Source organism: Maylandia zebra, linkage group LG13 (genome assembly GCF_041146795.1).
Source record: "Maylandia zebra isolate NMK-2024a linkage group LG13, Mzebra_GT3a, whole genome shotgun sequence".
In the NCBI taxonomy this organism is placed as follows: domain Eukaryota; kingdom Metazoa; phylum Chordata; class Actinopteri; order Cichliformes; family Cichlidae; genus Maylandia; species Maylandia zebra.
Genome location: NC_135179.1, coordinates 13,247,071 through 13,270,000, shown reverse-complemented (window position 1 = coordinate 13,270,000; position 22,930 = coordinate 13,247,071). Strand labels below are relative to the sequence as shown.

The window sequence follows — 22,930 nt, the reverse complement described above, 5'->3', positions numbered from 1 at the left end:
GCTGCCGTGTCATCGCCTCCTGGAGGGCACCATCTCTAAGGAAACAGCTTTTTCATCTAGAAAACACACACACACACACACACACACACACACACACACACACACACACACACTTAGTCATTATTTCTAATGAGATTGTAAAAGTTGAAGGAGAGAAGTTATATTAACTCTTCTGGTAGAGAAAGACCTCTGTAGCTCACATCATCTCCAGCTAGAAGCCAAGTCATTACCTTCTTCAAATAGAAGCTTCTCTATTAAATTTACTCTGTTGTGCATGCCCTCTGTAAACACATCTGTGGAATAATATTTCACATTTGTCCCCTTTAATGTGGAAGTCTAAATGGACTGACGTAGCTCTAGAGTAGGTTTCAAGTGGCCCTTAGAGGTACTGCAGGTTTTGGTCTTTCTGCTTTGGATTCATATTGAGCCCCAAAGGTTGCCCCTTGGGACACAACTGTAAAATATATGATGGGGTACCACCTATATGCTTTATAATTAATTATGTAAACTAGAACTTTTATCACCCAGAACATCATTCTTTGGTTCAGAACTGCAGGCCTTAGTTTCACTTAAGGTCAGTGTTCATGATTCGAAAAAAAGAAAGACACTGGGGAGAAATGACATGCATGGGAGAATTACAAGGAGAAAACCACTGCTGACCAATCTGAACACAAAGACATTACTGAAATTTCAACAAACAAACAAACAAAAAAAAAAACATGATCCCCCAGACTTGGGAAAAATATTCTGTGGACTGACGAGGCAAAAGTTTAAATTTTTGGAAGGTTTGAATCCTGCTACATCTGGCATAAAACCGACAACATTTTATTAAAAAAAACAATTATAGTTCATGTCCTGAAGGTCAAGCTCACTTAGGTTATTCAACAGGAAAATGGTATGAAACACCTCTGAATGAAAAAAAAAAAAATCAATAAAAAGATTAAAGTTTTGGAGTGACCTCATCAGAGTTCAGACTTAAATCAGATTGAGATACTTGGCATAACCTTGAAAAAGGCCATTCATGTTCACAAACCTATAATGTGGCTGTCCATCCATTCCATTCTCATCCGCTTATCCTTATTAGGTTCACGGGAGGGTTGGAGCCTATCCCAGCTGTCTTAGGGCAAGAGGCAGCGTACACCCTGGACAGGTCACCGACAACCATTCACACTCACATTTAGGCAATTTAGAGTTACCAATTAACCTATCCCCATTTACTGAATTTCTTTGGAATGTGGAAGGAAACCAGAATACCCGCAGAGAACCCACACAAACACAGGGAGAACATGCAACTACACACAGAACACCAGGAACACTGTACTACACACCAGGCCTGGTAGTGGAACTGAACTCAGGACCTTCTTGCTTCAGGACCTGGCCATTGACCAAAGAAGGTCAATAGCCAGGTAGGTTTAAATAGCTTTCTTTCCACCCATAATAAATGCCTTAGGGTTTAGGAGGTACATACACAAATAAAATTGAATTTTCTCCCTAACTCCAAGTTTGAGTGGGATGTGGTCAGAGGCAGCCTCCTGTCCCTGTCCTTTGGACTTAATCCTTGGCCCTTTTCCCAGGTCCTCTCACATTTGCAGGTCTATAATGGCTAGCTTGGATCAAAGGAACAGACTTTTGGGCTTTGAGCCAGTCCCTTCATGGACAGGACACCTACATTTCTCATTTATCTTGTCCACCCTTCTAGGTGGGGCGTGGATCCAGTTTTTTCTTCTCCTCAGTGAGCTGTTTCACTGATAGATGTTTAATATCACCACACAAACATTTCTCTTTTTTTTAAAATTGCTTTTGGATGCAATTATAATTCTGCAAGGAGCATTATCACCCTCTTGTGGGGATTTAACTTAACCCAGCATAGTCACAGATGTTCTGGCAGCAGCAACACTGAGCTTGTCCAACTGAAAAGGAAAAAAAAAGTAATGCACAATTTTTTCAGTTGTGCCAAAGAGCAGTCTCATCGTTTCAGTGCCACTGTCAAAACCTCTTCATATGGCAGAATGGTGGTTAAAAGTATGATTCAAGCATATCCTACAAAGCAGGTTTTAGCAGACTGAGCTGCTTTTATACCCAGTTTCTCTGTTCTTATGCTGATCACGGATCATAAAAGTAGTTGTGATAAAGAGTGTCCTAAACAAATATCTAACCTTAATTTCTAAAATGAGTTCTGAAATTGAAAGCAACTAACCAATAATTTAAGTTACCCCTATTTCTTCAGTGAATTAAACAAGAACCAAACTTCAACTCCAAAAAAGCCATTTTTCAAAACTGAAAAGTGGAGCTACTTTTACTTTTCTGACATTTACTGTAACATAACTATATAAGTTCACCTTGGAAGTAGTTAAAGTCATTCACAATTAACTTGTACCTTTCAAAAACTTTACTCATATCCACCATTATTTTTTTTTATGTTTTCAGAGATGTTACTTGAAAGCTGCTTCTGTTAGTATTAAAATATCAGATCAGAAAATGTTTTTTTCAATTAAAAAGGAAAGTTTTGCCTCTTCAGAAAAAGGCTCAAGACAACAGTGGCTACTTATTCTTTTTCAGGCCAATAAAATCTGTCACTTCATACTATCCTCTGAGTCCATGCAGCTAGTTTATCAGCTAGGCTAGTGCTATAGGTAATCTATAAAAGGGCAGCTGAGAGATGAGAACCGTAAGCTGTACTAGTTTCAACAAAGACTGAGACAACGCTTGCCAACTTTCATGTTTCTGGCACGTGACACTACTCTACTCCTCCTGCTACCCAAATCTGTCCAAACAAGGTGAAGCTTTGTGGCCCCCTAAAGGCAATTTATCTGCTCAAGTACTGCAGATACAAGTTAGGCTTCATCGAATAGCCTAATCCTGATCTGATAAATAGAGGAGCTGAAGTTGTGTTGCTTCCAGCTGTTTGAGTTTAAGACCTGTAGCTATGTAGATGACATGCACTGAAGAGCATATCTAATAGCTGAGCTAGCTACTTCATTTACTAGGGGAGCTTTCCATCATGAGTTTGTGTATTGACTGGTCAGTGCAAACTAAGATATGCATTTTGGGTTTTATGACTCATTATTCAGAACCTCAAAAATAGCAAGAATCCCAGAAAGGGAAAAAAAAGTAAGTAATACATATTAGTACATATTCTTAGAAAGACGCATAAATAGTATATCTATACAGTGTTTTGATCTCAAACTGTCACAGTCAAGTGTTCATGCAGTATTTTATTTCTTCTGTTTCATGCCAGGCAAACATGACTATGCCAAAATTTACAGAAACTGGGAATTGAATTACAGAGATCCTAGAACGCTTCAATTATTTGAAGAACCAAAAGTACTTTTACAGTCTTGTGACCACTGGGAACCTGGGTTTGAGCAATGCAGATGTATCTTAGTGGACACCGTACCATAAAGGTGCTAACCAGTCAACAGGTAGTGCAGGTCTGAGGTAGTATTGCGAAACAGTTCCAGGTAAAGCAAAAGGATAGGCATGTAACACTGGTGGAAAATAATCTTCCGTTTCCCTCTCTGAATTTCCATGCTCATAGGTGGCTACATACTTACTCAACGCACCAGACTGGAAGGAAGTTGTAGAGCCCAGCCCATGGGTTCCCCTTTCTGAGTTACTATAATCAAGATTCCCTTCATCATGACCAAGTTGACCCGTTTCAAGCTGAGCTGGAGAAAAGCCAAAATCAGGCCTCAGGTGAGATGTTCCAGACAACAAGGTAGGTGTAGAGTCTTCCACAGGACCAAAACCAGAAGGTTCACCAAGCCCACCTGGAGTTGCCCTGAAGTTGGGTGGCAAGGTTTGAACTCTAGAGGTTCCCAACCTTACTGGGTCATGCATGAATGACACAGCAGGGTCATTTGGATCAGCAGGAACAGGTGGGGCACCTGGGAGGGAATCATAATGGAGGAGAGGCTGTGCCTCTATGTTATAGAACCCACCATCATTGGGATTAGGCAGGCCCCAATCTAGAGAAAAATATCTACAGTAAGTTTAAACCAAGGAACCATGTGATATATATATATATTTTTTTTTAAAATAAGCATCTATAAGATTTATAATCTCATTAAGGTGTATTCCTACCTTTAGCAGGAAAGCCATGCACGTTCCAGCTCAAGAGTGCAATGAATGGTAACTGACTGTAGGGGGGAGAAGGGTCATAAGCACTAAAACATGAACATTTGTGAATAAGTGCATATAATTATTTACCCACACGCTACCTTACAAGAACCCAAGAACCCATTTTGCTTGTCAGCTGCATAAATAGCCTCATCTGAGTGCTGGTTAAATATGAAATGGCAAACCCTCCTTGGCCAATTCCAGAATGAGGAGGTAACAACACACAGCTGCCCATCATTGACTGCTGACTGAAAATCATAGCAGGCCAATTAACCATACCATTAACCTTTCAGATGGCATATATACTCGAGTGGTAGGGATGAACTGCTAACCATGTAGCAGAAGAAAAATGGAATTGAGGAGGAAGAGTAAATGTCATGAAAGACCAAGTCCCTCCATTGGATGTATTTGCATATTGACTTCATATTGACTTCAAATTGACGTACTACTTCTTCGCTTGCAGCACAACCCATACAAATTTAGGAATATCTATATCTAATTAATCCGCATCCACTAAAATTTACAGTTTGAGATTCTTGTGCAGGGACTTGTTTACATGTGGATTATGGTCTTTCCCCCCATCTGGTGACAAGCATAAAAAGAAACACATTCACCATTTGAAATAAATGGCTGCATTATAAAGTTTATTTAATGAATCCATTATCTTGGAGCACAAAGTGTAACTTACTGAACAGAGTCATACTGGAGCCAGCTGTTTTCTCTTTAAGGTGTTTTTACTACCTGAAGTTTTAGATCAATACAACAAATCCATGTCTCTGCCAAAAATAAGAACATCACCTATAGAGATCAGAGGTGTCAGAGTCAGAGCTCACAAGTTACACCAGAAATATTTCTCTTTTGAAAGGAAAAGCTTGCACCTGAAATCATATTGACTGGACTGGATGTATGTTCTGGCATGTTTTAGCTCAGTCTGTGTAGAGTATTCAATGATGATGCTTTTTTAATTATTTAGAGCATCAAATAAAGACAACTTTACCAGCCTATTTTTTTATTATATTAGTCTCAAATCACTGTCATCACCATATTTTTAAATACCACTCAATTTTAAAATTTCATGTTCAAACAGTATGGAACATGAGTATAATATTCTTGTCCCACATTTTACAGTAATTTCCTCAAATGCAATTTAAAGATAAATATGACATTGAGATCCTTTGGGGTTTTTTCAGCTTACCATGGAAAACTACTACTAATTGAAATTAATGGGAAGCTTCTGGACAAATAAAGGATTTCGATAAACACCACAGCCACAAAGTCTAGTATTGTTAGGCCATTTTTTCCATGATGGCACCACCTGTTGTATTATAGTTGATATTTATTATATGTGCAGTTCTTGAAATTTACTGTCCATTTTTCCAGACACATGTAAGCATTAGAGTTTGTCACTACCCAACAAATGTTTGATCTTACCATTAGTGAATACTGCACATTTAGTCTACAGTGTTTTCAGCTTTCAAAGCACTGAGCAAACATTTACTTTTGCCTTCGTGTGGTTTTCGATTTGTCTTCTGTTGGTACTGCATATTTTTGGCCTTTTGGGGAACACACTGTTTATTGATGGATGGCAGTAGGTCTGAAATTGCTTTTGCAAACTGTAATTCACTTGAAGCATGTCAAAATGCCTTATCAGAAGATTTTATTCCCAAAACAAGTGTACTGTGGGGAAAAATAAAACAATACACAACATTGCTTGCCAAAAATGACTATTTTCTTTACAGAAAAATTACTGAAACACCACGATCCTTTTGGTGTATGACTAACTAATCTCCTTTATTTCCTGTATCTTCCAGTTTTACCTAAATTCCACGATCCTGAACCAAATCATCATACCACACAAGCAAAAAAAAAATCAAATTGAATTGCTTCTAATTTCAATTTTTTCATCATTATTTCTATGTTTTGGGAAGCATCTTCTGCCAGACAGCACAAGATGAGTACTAAAGAAACAGAACAATGCTCAGCATGAGTAATGTGTCAGAAAACTAATCAATAAAGACTTTCATTCCATTTGGTATATTTGATCCAACTTGCATTATAGATTCCTTAACTTCACCATGAGATGGAGGGGAGGGAGGGAGGGTGGGAAAGCAGAGGAGAGGTTAATGGATGGTGGATGAAAGGTTTTCTGGTCAGGTTAAAGATCGCTCTCTCCATAGAGGGCAGTGGAGAAGGCAGTGTAGTCCAGTGCCCCGGGTGGTGCTCCATGACCAGCGTAGGGTGGCATCCTCATGATGCAATACTCTGCTTGTTCAGGGGGAAGTTCTCTCCTGAGCTCCTCTACAAGTATATAAGGCTGTGGACGTGGAAAGGTAATTGCATTTCAGATTCTTACTCCCATTTTCTGTTTTAATTTGTTTCTCATCTACAAAAAAGTACATCGTAAATCAGTATGACGTGGCAAATCCCTGGAAATAATGACAGGAATAGCTTATGCTAAAAATATCTGCCCATATGCCAGTAAGCCCCATACACACCTTATCAGCAGCGAGGATCCGGAAGGATGCCACAACCTGCTCGGCAGTGTCTGTATCAGCAGTCTCTCTGGTCATAAAGTCGATGAAAGACTGGAAGGAAACGATTCCCGTAGCATTGGAGTCTACCAGCATCATTATGCGAGCAAACTCCACCTCTCCCTGAAATAGGCGTGAATGAAGACCCATAATGACTGCATGTATGTGTGACTGTATGTGTGAAAATCAAACAATTGCAGAATTTACTAATAACACAGCTGCATCCAAATAACAGTGAAGCGCCTTACCAAGTCATATCCCATGGAGATGAGGCAGGCTCTGAAGTCATCTGTTTCCATTGCTCCATTCTTCTTCTACAAACCAGACACCAAATTTCAGAAAGTGTTGTCAGAGAAATACAGAAAAGACTGAATACCAAACGTCATAAGCATTCAATATACCCTCAACATGAATTTTATGAGACAGGCTGCTCTGCTATAAAATAAGTTACAAAGAGGAAAACAGCTGTATATTTCAGTTTCCTCATCTTTTGGCTTTTTTTGATAAAAGTTGAAGATTTCATGATAAAAAAGCTTAAAGGCTAATATGGCACATGCACGTGCATTCACACTGAAACTGGGCGCATGGAAGTTGGAAACACAGATCCAAAGCATTCTTATCAATCACAAAAAGCTGCAGCATTGTCAGTTTTGTAATGAGATTGGAATTTGTTGGGTGTATTATCCAAGCTGTTACTCCATCATGGTGAGGGGAACCAGTATGTGGCTGTACAGATGTGACTTGAATACGTTTGAGACATGCTTGAGTAAGTCATCTATCATTGAAGTTTTACTATATAAAAATAATCTTAACCAAATATATATAGAGAGAGAAATACTTAGATATTTTAATACTTTCACAGCAAGATACCAGTAAAAATGTTTAATCTTCACCTTTAGTCCTGACCAACCTTCATATTAAATATAGGGGTGAGTGCAGAAGATTGCACTTTGAACTGGATGGGATTTAGCAAGTATCAGAGACAGTATTTAAAACATGGATGTAGCTTCTAGATCTGAAAAGTAAAGCCAATGAAGTTTAAACCTGCTTTCTTTTTCATGCAGGTTTACAGCCAGACTTTATGGGCACAACTGCTAGCTTCAAGTAAATAACTAAAACATAATTTGTAAATTATGGTCCCCATTAGAGTGAGGAAGGAAGATAAAACGGTATGCTCATTGGTTCATCAATCACAAGTCATTAGCTAATGAGCATGCAGTGTTGCTCAGCTTCATAGAGAGATCCAATCCTCGCTCACCACATAACGTTACAAAATACTGAGACGGCAGTGCCAAAAACACCCAGCTTTACAGAGAGACTGCACTGACCAACATGTAAAGCTGCTGTCGCTACATCCGTGTTTTATACAGTTTATGGATGTCACAAATACCACATAAGAGTTAACACCTGGGTTTTGATGCTCATAAGCTCAAGACACATCTCTCAAAACTGGGCTACCCCCTGCTCTTCTTCTGAGCTACTGAGATTGCTTTACATCGGCCACTGGAATAGGCAGAAAATGGCTCTAGTGAAGTGAAATGGCAAAACGCTGTACCCTGTCAAAGTGGTTGAAAGACGATCTGAACTCATTCATCTGCTGCTGACTGATGCCCTTAGCATCCCGGGTCAGGATCTGGGTCTCAATCTCATTGATAGTTCGGGCGATGGTTGTGAGGAGCAGCTCCCACCCAACACGGATGTGCTGTGTTGACAGACCAGAAATGTTAAAAGACTCTGGAAATCCAAGTTTATGTTGACAAACCTACTTTAAGAATCAATGTATTTTTCTATGTATATGTAGCTATAAAACTCAATTTCCAGTACCTCCATGGTGTAGTTGGTGTGTTTGTTATCAAACACAAGTGACTCCTGGATTAGCTGGTGGTCTCCCTCTAACTTGTCAATATTGGGTTTATAAGCAACTATGACATGCTCGATTTGCTTCAGCTGGGTCATCTGGTCCTCCAAGGTGCCTCCTATCTCCAGGGAGCAGCGCCCTATTTCCTGTTAGGACGGTACATGCCACGAGGTTAGCTCGTAAGCTCGTTTGATCATAAGATGGGGCTCTAAGAGCCCCATCTTATGATCAAAACTGGTCATGAAGAGGGTTTGCTTACTGAATCTGCAAAGAGCCAATTACATGTGACTGACAGTAATTTTACTCTGTATAAGAACTATGAGGTGAGTATATACATGTGTGTATAAATATATCCTGAGTAAATTTACTTTGTATTATTCAGATATCATCATCATCAGGAATGAAACTGCTATTCTACTTGTCTAAGTACAATGAATTAGAAAATAATCCTCTTCCATTTCAGACTTTATTTGATTAATGTAGAATTTGCTTATTAAGCCTGTATACTGAACCTCCATCCTGGTCTGTATCCAGGGCCCAATCAAATTAGCCTGGGCAGCAAACTGCCGTCTCAGCCTTTCGTTGGCATGCTGGCGTGCCATCTCCTCCTGGAGGGCACTATCTCTCTGAGGAACCAGCTTTTTCACCTAGAAAACATGCACAGATACACAGAACAGATACATTATTGCTGGTTGTATAAATTACATTTTTATTAAGAGATAGTGATTTGGATTGCAAACTTACTAAGCGATTGCTGACTCCTCTGTCATAAAATATCAGTATTAGTAAACAATGATAGTGTTCTCTTATGTCCACTATCTCTATGACTACCCTTTAATATACTCTCTGAGTCTATAAATCAGTTTGAAAACTGTAGCTACCTTTTCCCACTTGTTGAGAAGCTCTTCAGTTGTGATAGTGCTGTAAGAGTTGATAAAGCTGGCCTTGATCCCATAGCTCTGTGAAATTTTCTGCACCTCATTGTGGATTCCCAAGATGGCCTGTCTCTCTGAATCTGCCTCGGGAAGAGTAGCTTTGAACTGCTCATGAGCTGCGATTAGACTCTGGAAGGGGAAGCAGGAGAGGAAAGTGTTGAAATTTTATGGAAATGTCAATTTTGTCCCAAGAGATAACATTATGTGCTGTTTTTTTTAGGGTGTGACAAATAGAAACATTGCGCACTATATAGCATTTTTGTTTTTTCAACACAACATTATATATTATGAAACCCAATCACGAGGAATCCATTAAATGGGCTTATATGAAAAACTGTAAAATTACACTGTGATCACATTATAAGCACTTAATGCCAAAGGCTGCTCTCCTCAGAATATAGTAAACTTACCTGAACCTCTTCAATAGTATGCACTATAAACATGTCCTGCAGATCCTCCATCGCTCCTTCCATCCAATTGTTGAAAGGAGCAGACCTCTTAGCAAATTCTAGGAACAACTGATCAATGGTTTCCAGCAGTTTCTCTGTGCGCTGAGAGGATTACAAAACATAACAGACATGTTTTATAAATGTTGAAATCCTAAAATTGTCACAATATCTAATCACAGCTCAGCGTTACGCTTTAGCATGACTTAAACACCCTCTCACCTGTTTTGAGAATGATGGCAGTGTGCATAACTTTCTTTGACTTGTTAACCCCAGCTCCCAAGTCTGGCTTGGTTGTTCCTGACAGAGTCCCTCCCCTCAATGGGAGATAGTTGGAAGTAGAAGATGGAGATAAACAGCCCCCTGTTCCTGTCATTCAGACTTAATCCTTGGCCCTTTTCCCAGGCCCTCACACATTTGTGGGTCTGGAATGGCCAGTATGGCTCAGAGGAAGTGGCTAGTGGGCTTTTAGCCAGTTGCTTTCTGGATATGACATCTACATCCATATCTCTTTTATCCCCTCTACCCTTCTATTTTACCTTTCTATGCGGGGCAGGGATTTTAGAGGGGATCCAGTTATCTGTCCCCTTCAATCACTTGTCTCTTCAACACTCACATCAGTGACAGACATCTAAAATGCTTTGACTAAAATTTTAATTGAGCTGGCGTTTGATGGTAGTTCAATGCGTAGAACATTAGCACACTCTTGTGGGGACTTAATATATACAAAGAACTTGAGAACTTTTAAGATCTCTACAGCTATAATGGATTAATACCTAAAGCCTTTGCCATAAATCCCCTTCAGTCATACACTCACAAGTGAAATTTTGTTCTTACCTCCAGTGCCTCTCTCCTCTTCTGAGTCAGCGTTCCCAGCTTGTCCCATAAGTCACAGATGCTTTGGCAGCGCTGGTTAACAGCAGCAACATCATGGTAGTCCAACTCACTAGGAAAAGAAAAATAAACCTGTTGTGCCATTTTTACTTCTGGAAAACAGAGCCCCATCCACCCACCAGCACTGGTTAGAGTTGTGGTATACAGAATATATAGTATGATATAGAGATATGTAAATCCTACTGCATGAGAAAACTGTATTAAGTTGAGGTAAAACAACAAAGAAAAGAAAATTTGAGAGCAAATAGCTATAATAAATAATAATGAGGACTGCAAGATGACTTTAAATTAAAGTTTAACACATGAAAAAACAGAACATATTCAGCTCAGTCTTGGAAGAAAAAAGGGCTCTTGGCTTTGAACTTCAGAGCGTTTAAAACTGCTTGAATTAGTATTCAGGTTTAGGCACTCATTTACAGAAAATGCACCACCAAAATCATCACAGTGTTGAGACTCTGTCACTGCTTTCCCTGGATGAGCATCTGAAGCTGCACTTTTAGGTGAAAGTATAAGTGACCTCAAAGGAAAACAGTGAACAGGGTTCATGTAGCATTTTATTGAGATGTCATTCAATGGAAAAGGTCAAAATACACCATACGGTAAACTACAGGAATAAGAGTTGCCTTAACCCCAGACCGCTTCAAGCTATTTGAAAAAAACAAAAATTAAAAATGCTTTTTGTCTTTGGTAGAGTCTTGTGTGCAGTGGAGGTCCACTGGTAACCTGTGTCCCAGTGGGGGTGGCTGAAGATGGCTGGGAGATGGTATCTCTCACGGCAGACATTATTCTGATGAACTCTGCTAGCCTCGTGTTCAGCATGTAAATGTGGCACTGTGTAATGAAGAAGCTGACGAATCACAAAGAGGTAGTGCGGCTTTGCGCCAAATGGTGTCTCATGGTATTGTGAAGCTTCCCCAGCTGAGGCATAATGGTTGGCATGTGGATATACATATGGAGGCACTGGCAGAAAGCCTTGGTCTTTGTTTCTCTGTCTTCACCTAGATGGTCATAGATAGCTGCATAGCAACTCAACTCACCAGGTTGGTAAAAGGTTCAAAAGAGAGATGTAGTGCAAAATCAAGCTCACAGGTTTCCCACCCTTACTGTGTTCAAAATTTCCTTCATCACCTGCATGAAATAGAGGTGAAGGAAAGCATATAACTGGGCTAGGTTGAGTTGCTCCAGAGACTGAGTAGGTTCCAGTAAATCATTACACAGAATTAGCTTCAGGTATAGAATTTACTTCTGAACTCGCTGGATTATGCAAAAATGAGACAGCCGTATCATTTGTGTCAGTAGGTGGAGGAGAGAGTGAGCCAAAGAGAAGGACAGCATGCACCTCTGTGTTAGAGACCACATCCTTAACAGGATCAGTCTCTTTCCAGCCTAGGAGGAAATAATATTTAAGGTATGTGTTCACATAATAACTTTGAAAATATGACTGCATCCCAGCGCATTATGATCTCAGTGAAGTTTTAGTCTTACTTTTAACAGAAAACCAGCATTTTGGTCAATAATAATAATGTATACTTTATTAATCCCATAGGAAATTGCTTAGTCCTCTGCATTTAACCCATTCACTCAGTGAAGCACCGGGCACCTACCAAAGGGTATCTCAGTGTAGCCGTTCGGTGGATTTGAATCCCTGATTGGGGGGGATCATGGTGCAAACACTCTACCTACTGAGCTATCCCTCAATAACTGATTCCTTCTCTTTTTTCCTCAGTGTTTTCAAATATAAAACAACAAACGCTCTGTATTCACATCTATCATTGTGCACTGATTGAAAAAAATCTCAGAAGTCCCATGAGCCACACCTTTCTCATTTCTGAGTACTTAAAATCTTAACTAAGAATACCTCTAATAGCTACCTAACCTCTGCCTTGGCATCTAGTGGTTCTTAAGTGGTTAACAGTTAATTCACATGCATTTGAGATGCATGAACCATAGCTTATTTTCTGTGTGAGAGGACAGCAGTGACCTCTATTGCTTGTCACCCATAATTTAACCCAGTAATCACCGGTGGGTTGTACTGGGTCTAAAGCCAAAAAACAATGCATGTGCATTTGTGCATGAAGTGTGCATGAAAGAAAAAACAAGATTAATTTCATTGACTTTACTATTATTTCTCCTGTCCTGGATTTCGGTGATACGTGACTGCATACATCTGCTGTTGGGAGTGCATACTTTAGTTCCTGTGCAATGGCAGCAATCTGCTCCACTCTGTCCTGGTGGGCTGCCAAGTCACTCTCAAAGGCCTCGTGTTTTCGAAGCAGTGCTCTGATTTCTGTCAGTGTGGCTGTTTCGTAGTCCTTCTGGGAAAGGAACAGCTCTTTACCTGAATGTCACATATGAAAAAGGAATATTGAGATAATAATAAGGTTCTACTAAAAACAGTCCTTATCTGGTCATTACAGATGCAGAAATTAACCTTCAATAACATTTCATTATGAGGAAATCTAAACAGTAAAATGCACTCTATATAAAGTGCTTGGCCAAGATAAACACGTGGACCTATAGACACATCAACAGCAATCAAAAAGGTAAATACACAAACTACAACTGACCGCTGGCCCAGTTCTCATGATTAGTTGCTTTTTGGCGAAACTTTTCTGCAAGGTGGTCCACCCTCTCAAGCCTACGGATCTCTGTAAGAAGCCATTCCTCGTACCCTTTCTCTGCCTGCTCCAGACCCTGCCATGCACTGGCTATATCCTGTCAACACAATGCAATCTTTAGTGTCTGAACCACAACAGAACTGATCGCAAGACTCAATCATGAATGAATGAATATGAAGTTGTGACTTACAGATACCATCTTCCCCTCAGAGGGCATAAAGGCAGGCCGGTTGCTGATGCGCAACTTGGTCTGAAGGGTGTTGAAGTTAATTTCCAGCTGGCACTTCTCCTGCACTTTCGGGGGCTTGTGCTGGCGTCTGTAGTCCCTGAAGTCCTCCAGCTTCCGTTGCATCTCTGCCATGGTCTTCTCTGGGGTCCGATTCTCCAGCCAGGGAGTGGTGCGGCGGATCCACTCCAGCAGCTGGAAAACACAAGGACAACATGGGAATAAGTGGAGTGGCAAGAGAGTGGTGATAAATAATTGATTTTTCCAGCAGATGGATCTCAGTTTGTAACATCAGTGAGATATTTGAGTAGAGAGAGAAAATTTTGTTTTTGAACTTTTAATTTGAACAGCCCATAATAAACAGAGGACAAACAAAAATGTACTAATACTGTACCTTAATCACTGTTATCCAAAAAGCACATCACTTTGAAAAATCTTTCATGACACAAAGTGCCATCATTATATTTAAACTTTACCTCACTGGCCAGTCTCTCATATTCTTCCATCAGTTTCTCATTCTCTTGGTTTACTCCAAGCACCTTACAGATCCTGTTGGCAGCAGTCTCCGCCTGAGAGCACGGGGACAATAATAATGTAATTAGATCAGAGAACTAAGATGGCAAGGATTTTTAATCAGTGTGCTGTGTCTAAATCAAACTGAGTATATATATATTTTTTATTTTTTTGATATTCTCAGAATAACATGGTGCTATTGAAAAAAAGACAGACAAAACTACCTGCTCAGCTCCAGCAAAAGCATGGTAAAAGCAGGACACATAGGTCATGATGGCTCTCTCATCGGGCTTGGGGGTGTTGATGATATCTGTGGCATGAAGAGGGATGAAAAGTCAAGGTGGCAGAAAGAATTTAAAGGAAACTACAGCTACATTGGATAATAGAAGGAGATATTTTTTATGGTTTTCACTTCCGTTCAGACATAACAAAAATGCAGTTAGATATGAAGATAATTATATGTGACAGAAATCTATGTGGTTGATATTTGGACCCCTGTGAAGGAGATTCATCCAAAACAATAGATATACATTGTTAGCACCCATTACCATAAACAGGACACAAAAAACTCATATTTTTCCACTACATAAAATATTACCCTCTGCATCCAGCATTTTTGGAATGTCCAGGTGTTTTTCTGCTATGTCAAAAGCCAGGTTCAAGTTCCCCAGAGGATCATCCTAAATAAGAACACAGAACATCACTGTACACCAGTGCCACACTTACAACACCACTGAAATCCATGCAATCAAGGCACAAAACATGTGATGGTCATATAATCTACATGCACATTTACTAGCCCTCAACTAGATCCTTGCAAAACCTTAGAAATTACATCTCTTAGTTTCCAAAGAACTTTAATACCAGTTTAATTCTTTATTTGTTGATTAGATCACATTCACAGGAAAGGTCAGTTATGTCTCAAATAAATACCATTTATTTATCTCCATCTGCCCTTTATTATGAATATGATTGATTTTTTTTCTTTGTTTGATTAAGGAATTGCTGTTTTAGTCTGTTGCATAAGAGATGATGAAAGGGGAAGCATTTAATAATCTATAACCAGCAGATGTTTATTACTCTCTATACCTCTTCTTATTTTTTAATGGAATTGTTTTAAAGAAATGCATTCCTCCTTTTTCATACTAGTTACTGTGACAGGAAAATACAAGTGTTTGACAGGACAGGAGTTGTGCCTTGAGCCAAAAGCTGACAGTGAACCCCTCTGCTGCTGATGGGGCTGTCACTAAGAGTGCAAAGGGGTAAAGGAATCATACTATCATGCTGCTGTCCCTATCACTGTACCGCTGTTCCTCAAAGGTAGAGGGTAGGGGTGGTGCACAACATGACAGGGGCAGCTGCTCACATATCCGGTACAAGAAAGATAGATAGATGGATTGGGTGGTAAACTGATGGCATAGAGGAATGGAAATAAGAATACCTCGAGCCTTCTGTGTGTGTGTCTGTGTATGTGTCCCTGACAAGAGCTGTCTCAACAGGCTTAACAAACTCGCTCACCTGGAGCCAGATTCAAAGGTTGCCTGATGCACAATGCAACTGTCTCCAAGCAGCATGAGCAGAACTGAAGTTCAGGTGTGACTGAGTGTGTGAACATGGATCTCAAAGACACAAAAAGTGTGAATAAAAGGCTGTAGCAAGAAATAGTGTACTGAAGTATATTACTAGCCAGCATGGTTTGTTTACATTGTCCATTTGAATCATTGTATATACTTTCATTATTTTCTAATAAAAGTATCACCGTCCTTGCGGCGATTAATAAGTATCACTGTGATGTTATGAGTGTAATGCGTATAGATGTCTTCCTGACTTTTATGTGCACCGGTGGCCTCTAAATGGGGAATACGACGTGACAGCATGGACAATGGCAGAGGTAAAGCTAAGCCTGCGCTCTGCAGGGACTAAGCTCATGTTTCTGTGACTATTCAGGGTTGACTCCAAGTCAGGCCAGTCAGCTGTGTGTAGAAAAGTGAGTGCCTCTGATCACAAAATGAATGAAAAGTCACTCTTCATATCCTTCCAAGGTGGTTCCCCTGCTATATATTTACAGTAACAGGGAACATATGGCCCGAGCAAACTAAATGTTCTGATGTGAGGTCAGCTATGCTGGCTGTGATTTTTTTAAGGCTTAAAAAGGGAAGAAAAACATCTTTTTATGAACTCACACCTGGCAGTTAAAGCATGACACCTCAAATAGTCCTATAGCAGCCTTGCCCTTTCCATCTGGCTAACACAGCACCTTCTTCCAGGAGAGAAAAGTTTACTTGTGTATTATCGCTACTTGGCGAACAAGGGAGGGCTGTGAGCTGTGCTCTCTAGCCCTCTGCAAACACGCAGCAAATAAGCAGCTCACCGAGGCCCTCACCTGAATCCTGGACATCTGCTAAACCAGAACATTTAACTGAGACATACATTTTTGACCTAAAATGCTTCACACTGATACTCTAGTCATTAAGTAGGTTTCAAATGCAGAGAAAAGTCAAGACTCTTCAGAGTGTAGAGGCCATATATTTCCACCATGTGGTAACCCCTTGTTAACAAGGGAGCCTTTTAAATCTAATCTGGTAATGGGCGCAGCGGGTTGCACAAAAACACAGCAATAAAATTGAAATAAAAGTTGCAGTTTTCATGCTAATTATGATGAAATTGTGTGCTAGGTAAACTGATTTGCTTAAGCATAATGAAGCATGAGGCGATACTAAATGAGTGCACTCACAATAGAGAGAAACACATTCATAAATTAAAGCCGGATTATAACCATTAGCCAAATAACACATTAATAACACAACACAGCGGACTTCCTACAAACACCTTACATCACATTAAATCACTAACATGTAGATCTTGTCCTTTGAAATGCCACATATTTCTAAGAATATCCAAAAGAGACACAACACAACACCCCAGGATCGTTAAAACACAAATTAGTTTGTCAAACAGATGACCACTGCAAGCGAGTTATTAGCAGAGTAAAGAGATCAATTGTGTAATCTTCTAGTAGTAGATAAAGACTTCTTTTCCACAAAGCGGACAAAACTGTGCTTCTTATGTTTGTGGAAATCAAAGTGTTATTGTGCAAGCTTGAAACACAGCAAGCGAAACCACACAACACCTTGTTGAGCTTAGAGTAGTCGAGGAGGTCGGGTCTGTGTCTGTGAATCAGGGCGCAGAAGGCCAGGCCATCCTTCCAGCTTCACCAGTCAATACAGAGAATAAACATGTCAGGTCATAAAGATGAAATTTCTCGAGTCCAGCTCCGATATTCACCATTAAAGCGGTGGTAACATTTCCCTGATGCTACCCTCTATCCTCCTTTTTATATTTTGTATTACTAAAGTCATCTACAGAAGAACTTAGTATTGATATCATGCTATTAGATGAACCTATTGACCTAACAACCACTACATTATGTTATAATAGATTATAGACACCTGGTTTACAAGATCTAAATTCAGTGGTCACAATACAGTGTGTCATACTCACCTGACATGGAAGTTTTGGACATTAACATTCCTGTAGGGGGCAGTCTTTCTTTGACACCACAGTAGAAGCCCTTCCTTGGCAGATGTTTCTGAGGAGAACATGTATTTGCCATTTAAACGTGTGGTCAGCTTTCTCATTTGGCACATACTACACAAGCATTCTGTGCACTGATATATCATACAACTTGTTTTTGTGACAAGTGAACTCCATAACAATGTTTTCATTTCGTTTGCAGGGTTTTTTGTGCAAATATATATATTATTACCCACCAAAGTAAAGTCAACAGAATTATGATGGAATTTTTAGCATTTTTTAAGTGATGTTTAATTTACTCGAACATAAAATGCACTTTTATTTATAAACTGGCCAAAAACAAGCAGGAAGGATGCTGGTTTTTATTTAATAAAGTAATCCAGTCTGTTGTGTCTATCTATATGTGTGGATTAATTGTGCTTATTTGCACAGTCAGATGCGAAAATGCCCATTTTACAGGAAAGGTCTTGGTATGTTGTCACGTAGCTTGAAGCACCTATATGTTCCTGGACTGTGTGTGCTAACCTCACCTTCCACAGATATGTCCTGAATGGCAAAGCGGAGGATTATAGTCCAAATCATTCCAAGAGTCATCTTTACATTCCCATCCACAATCTCTGAAACAAAAAAGTGTTATATTTAGTCTCCAGCAGATTATTTCACAAGGTAAAAATTCCTGGTTCCAACTCTTGCATCCCTAAATGGTTACATTATATTCATACACAGGACGTGCACAGGTACCTTCGGCTCCTATTGAAACCAGTTTGACTCCTTTACTTGTGATGAAGTCCAAAGCTTTGTTAACATTTGCGATCTTATGAAACCGCATCTTCCCTCTATCTGGCTTGGGTAGCCTCTCTCCTGCAAACACAATATGGTGTGCATATAACCTCAGCTAATAAGACACAGAAAGAAAGCTGACTGAAACACTAAAAAAAGGCAAGAAAATGAAAACTCTCTTTAGTGCTCCAACCTGAGATAACTTCCAGCAGCAGCATGAGTTTGAGTCCATTCCTGAAGTCCTCCTCAATGTTTTCAATTTGAACACCAGCTTTCCTCAGGTGGGAGTTACACCAAGCTGTGAAGGTCTAACAGAAAAAGGATTCCCAGCTCAATAAAAATTGGATTTGACTCAAAAACGAAAAGAAATTTACAGCAGTCAGTTAAGTTTTCTTCACTTTTGGGGGCATTTTTGTTTAACTGGCAGTTATACTCACTTCTAAAAATTTATATCACTTTTTTAGTGGATTAAACTACAAGCTATTCCTCTTTACAGTAAACCTAAACAAACTGGGATCTTCACTTAGGACTATAACCAAGTCGATTGTCCATTAGTTAAACATTAGTGTTAAGTTTCAACATTTCCTACAATGGTTCCATAGCTAACACCTATCAGAACAAATGTACTCCATGTTTGGTACTCAAATACTGTAAATCAAGTTAAGACAGGCTCATTGTCTTTCGCCTATTTTTATAAAGCCTCTATCAATAGCTAGCAGCAGAGTTCATGGACGCTGAGCACTGTAAGGATGAAAGCTGGGAGCCGACCACAGAGCACATTCCAGCTGATATAAGGTGATAAATTTAGACTGCTCTGCCGTGCCTCATGATAAAAGACGGGGAAGAAGAACGTCAACATGAGTGAAAATGTCACGTGGACGAGGGACAAGTTTTCCCCTCACGTCACTTTCTGTCACTATTTTGCCACTTCGAATATGACACGTTGATATGTTACAGCTGCATGGAGATAGCTCTATCACAGTACACGTGTGCCGTTCTTCCAGAGCACAGGCATTGCCGATGAAGTGTGGAGACAAGCCAGGAGTGAATGAATGATGGGCACATTAAAAATTCTCATTTAGAATAATTTGAAAGATATGCCACAAGGATGAGTAATGGATCTGGATGTTGTAAATATTACCCTCTGCCACACAGAAAATATAAACATTTCAACAGCTCACTATCATTAGATAGAAATCAAGTTTCAATTTGGGCTGCCCAACTATGGCAAAAGAAAAAAAATCATTATTTATGTTGGTCAGTACTGATATCATGATCATTTAAACTCGGTTATTCGTAGACCTTGGAAAATTAAACTTTAAAAAACAATTGTCTTTTAAGTGACTGAATTTCCTTGAACTTTAATTACAATTCAGCACTCTAAATAAAGAAATAAATGCAAATTGAAATATATCTGCCACAGTCTGGCAGAGAATGAGTTCAGGCTTTTATGGAGGGGCAGAAATGAAGGACAAGCATGTTTTGAAAGGCAATGTGGGAGCAGTATTGCAAAATGATGCGCCACAATAACAGTTTCATCTTGTTTTTTCTTCCCCAATAATTATTGGTAGACAAAATTGTACTAAATATTTACACTTTTGCCCATCCCTAGTTTCTATGTTTAGATGTATGAATCATTGAACTAATCAACTACATGATAAAAATTGTACATAAACAACGAGCTGTAGTGTGATATTTGCGTATGCTACACTTCCTGATAACATGTTTCAATTTTACCTTTCATCTCCATTAACAGGAGTAGAGAATGAAAGCATTTACTGATTTTATTAAAAATAAATAGTTTTCAGTGAAAAGATAAACTGGGTTGACTTTTGCACTTTTTCCTTTGAGTTTCATTTCCTTTTAAGAAAAATTGTGATTTTAGCCCATGAGAGGAAAAGATCACAGCTGATGTCTATCTAAAAAGAAGCACAGAAGAACATTTTAAATGAGCTAATTTTACATTTTTGTGACTTTACTTGCATACTTTCTAGATTTATATGTGAATAAATAAATACTCTAGAGTGACATGGGGAAAATATTTTAGGATTTTCCAGCACTGATCCACGGACAACCTTGTACCCAGGAGGACTGCATATGCATGCCCAGCCAGCCACTCAGCTTCTCGCCCCGCAGGTGCCGGAGCAAAATCAGAATATTACAGGCATTAGAGTAAAGGCCATCCCCATTCCACACTGAGTGAGTCCCTCGGGTGTGTGTGTGTGACAATGAGCCGCTGCCTTCCTTGTAAAAAAAAACTTTGTCTGCTGGTCCTCCAAATCTGGCTCTGCCACTAGTCGCAGAACCCTACTTTCCAAGCATCCCCGCCCTCTACTGCCCGGTGACGATTAAAGCTAAAAATATTTATGAATCACATCCAGTGAGGACCGACCCTGTCACTGAAGTGACGGATGCCTTTGGGGGCTCACTAGGTCAGAGGCTGGCAGGCTGAGACCTGGAGGATGGAAAATAAAAGCGAACTGGATGCTTAACATTTTGGAAAGACCTAGCCACATCAGCGGATCATGGATGACTATTTTCACTTGGTTTAACTTAGATGAAGGATATTCACTATGTATCAGTCACATTTCATCACTTTCGCTCAATGAAACCGAGCACCCTGGCTGTGCCTACTCTGCTCTGTCATCAATCTCCTTGATGAACTCATATGAATTAGGCAATAGATTTAAAAAGGGCTCCATATAAGCAATAATATATAGCAACCACAACTAGAATTAAAATAAGCTAATTGCACCATGGTATAGGAGATAATATTTTGGAAAAAATGACAATAGATATCAGTAATAGAGCAATTTTGTTCCATTTTCAACAAATAGAAGCTGCAGCACAGTGTGGGTGCTAATATTGAGCGTCAAACTGGGGCACAAAGGAACAGAAAAAACTCAAACCACCCTCCAATGACCACTTATCAACTCAAAATTAGATAAAGAGTGGAAAAAATAGCTGTGTATATGGACTGTGGTGTTGCTGCCTGGTGTTGCCAAAAATACAGTTTTATCATCCCTGCGCAGGCCACAGGAGGTTACGAAGGGCATGGAGGAGCTGATGGACTCCAGTTGTGCAAAGAGCTGCAGTATAAGGTCCCAGCCAATTTTTAAAGCCCTAAAACCAACTGACGGTGTTGGGGGCCGAGGCTATATCGAGTCGAGTTGGTGCTGGTACAATTTTTCTACGTGGTTTCTATAAACAAAAGAATTCCGCACCAAGGACACTGGATTAACCCTACTAATGCCTTTTGGTCCCGAGGTTAAAATTAGATGGAGCGTCCATTCTAATCCCAAGAGCGTCATCATGTGTTAGAAGCATCTGTTGACAGCTCGCATTCCTCGCGTATCAGTGGAGAGGCAGCAGTCTGGAGAGCCGCTGGAAGGTACAGCTATTGTTAGCTGGTACCCACCACCGCATCCGTCCCTCACGCCTCACGCACTGGACCCTATCTGCGTCAGGTCTGCGGCACTTAGCGAGGACCACACCGGAGGTTAACCAATGCCACCTTTAAAAATAAAACTAAACGTTACGTTTACCAGAGGTGGGTGAAGTAACCCCAACGGCCACTGACTTCTTAAGGCAAAATTCAAGCTGTGTAGTTGTGGTTGTATAACTTGTGTACCTCTATAACTTTCTCCCGACCTCACTGAACTATATTTTGGGTAATGTCTATCAGTGATACGAATAACAGCTACCCTATCCCAACATCCAAGAACAAAATGTCCAGTAAAGAGATCAAAATACTTCAGCAGCGTGACTTGTCGCGATGAACCCGCTGAACTGATTTTATTTTGACAAGGTTAACCGGAAGTTTATCTCCCCGACTCGGCGTGCTTAACGTCTCTCAAGACTTTTTTTTTTACTGTTAGCCCAAAGTTATGAACTGTACTACTGTGTACATATGTAAAATATATATTTTTACATAGAAATATTAAAAAATTACCATAACATCTAAAGTTACACAATTCTGAGTAAGAAAAGACCAAGCTGTTTAATTTCTCTCTAAAATAATATTAGCTAACGCTCGATAGTTTTAGACTTTTTTCAGAAACAGACGATTTTTTACGTACTTTCCTCTGTTGTTGTTCCCAGGCAGGGTCTAGTAACATGTCCCTGTCCCACTCTTCCTCCTGGATCATATACTCATCCTCGTAGCCGTTATCATAGTGCACCGTGGTCTCCACCTGGGTCATCATTTTGCCGATATTTTCTTTCTTTTTCTTTACGTCGAAACTCAAATGTTTTCCTTCAGACTATAGATTTAGGTCTAACTGCCGAGCACAGAAAAAAAAAGTTCCTCTTTTCACAGAGCTGCTCCTTCGTTTGTCTCACTCTCTCACGCTTGCCCTTGTCCTCCCGACCTGACAGACGTCTGGCCCTGGTTGCCACAGATGAACAACAGACGGTATCATTAGATCGGTCACGTGATGCCTTCACCCCCCCCCCCCCCCCCCCCCAAAAAAAAAA

The 22,930-nt window shown here is 39.9% G+C and overlaps 1 protein-coding gene and 1 long non-coding RNA gene across 2 annotated transcripts; both read right to left on the bottom strand.

The window, feature by feature from the left end:
• Positions 1 to 3,200: 3,200 nt before the first annotated feature.
• LOC101464786 (uncharacterized) lies at positions 3,201 to 4,283 on the bottom strand. The gene is made up of 3 exons (XR_002721300.2): positions 4,221 to 4,283; positions 4,084 to 4,139; positions 3,201 to 3,968 (listed from the first exon to the last, which is right to left on the bottom strand). It is a non-coding gene; the product is annotated as an uncharacterized LOC101464786 (long non-coding RNA).
• Positions 4,284 to 4,742: 459 nt separating this feature from the next.
• On the bottom strand, positions 4,743 to 22,861 carry actn2b (actinin, alpha 2b). The gene is made up of 21 exons (XM_004551472.2): positions 22,534 to 22,861; positions 18,648 to 18,762; positions 18,416 to 18,535; positions 18,205 to 18,291; positions 17,642 to 17,729; positions 17,271 to 17,349; positions 14,739 to 14,820; positions 14,365 to 14,450; positions 14,104 to 14,196; positions 13,592 to 13,822; positions 13,351 to 13,498; positions 12,971 to 13,121; positions 10,727 to 10,835; positions 9,854 to 9,994; positions 9,390 to 9,572; positions 9,021 to 9,155; positions 8,475 to 8,654; positions 8,206 to 8,352; positions 6,899 to 6,964; positions 6,615 to 6,773; positions 4,743 to 6,433 (listed from the first exon to the last, which is right to left on the bottom strand). Exons 1-21 carry the CDS (start codon positions 22,657 to 22,659, stop codon positions 6,275 to 6,277), a joined length of 2,685 nt encoding a protein of 894 aa, XP_004551529.1. The 5' UTR covers positions 22,660 to 22,861; the 3' UTR covers positions 4,743 to 6,274.
• Positions 22,862 to 22,930: the final 69 nt, after the last annotated feature.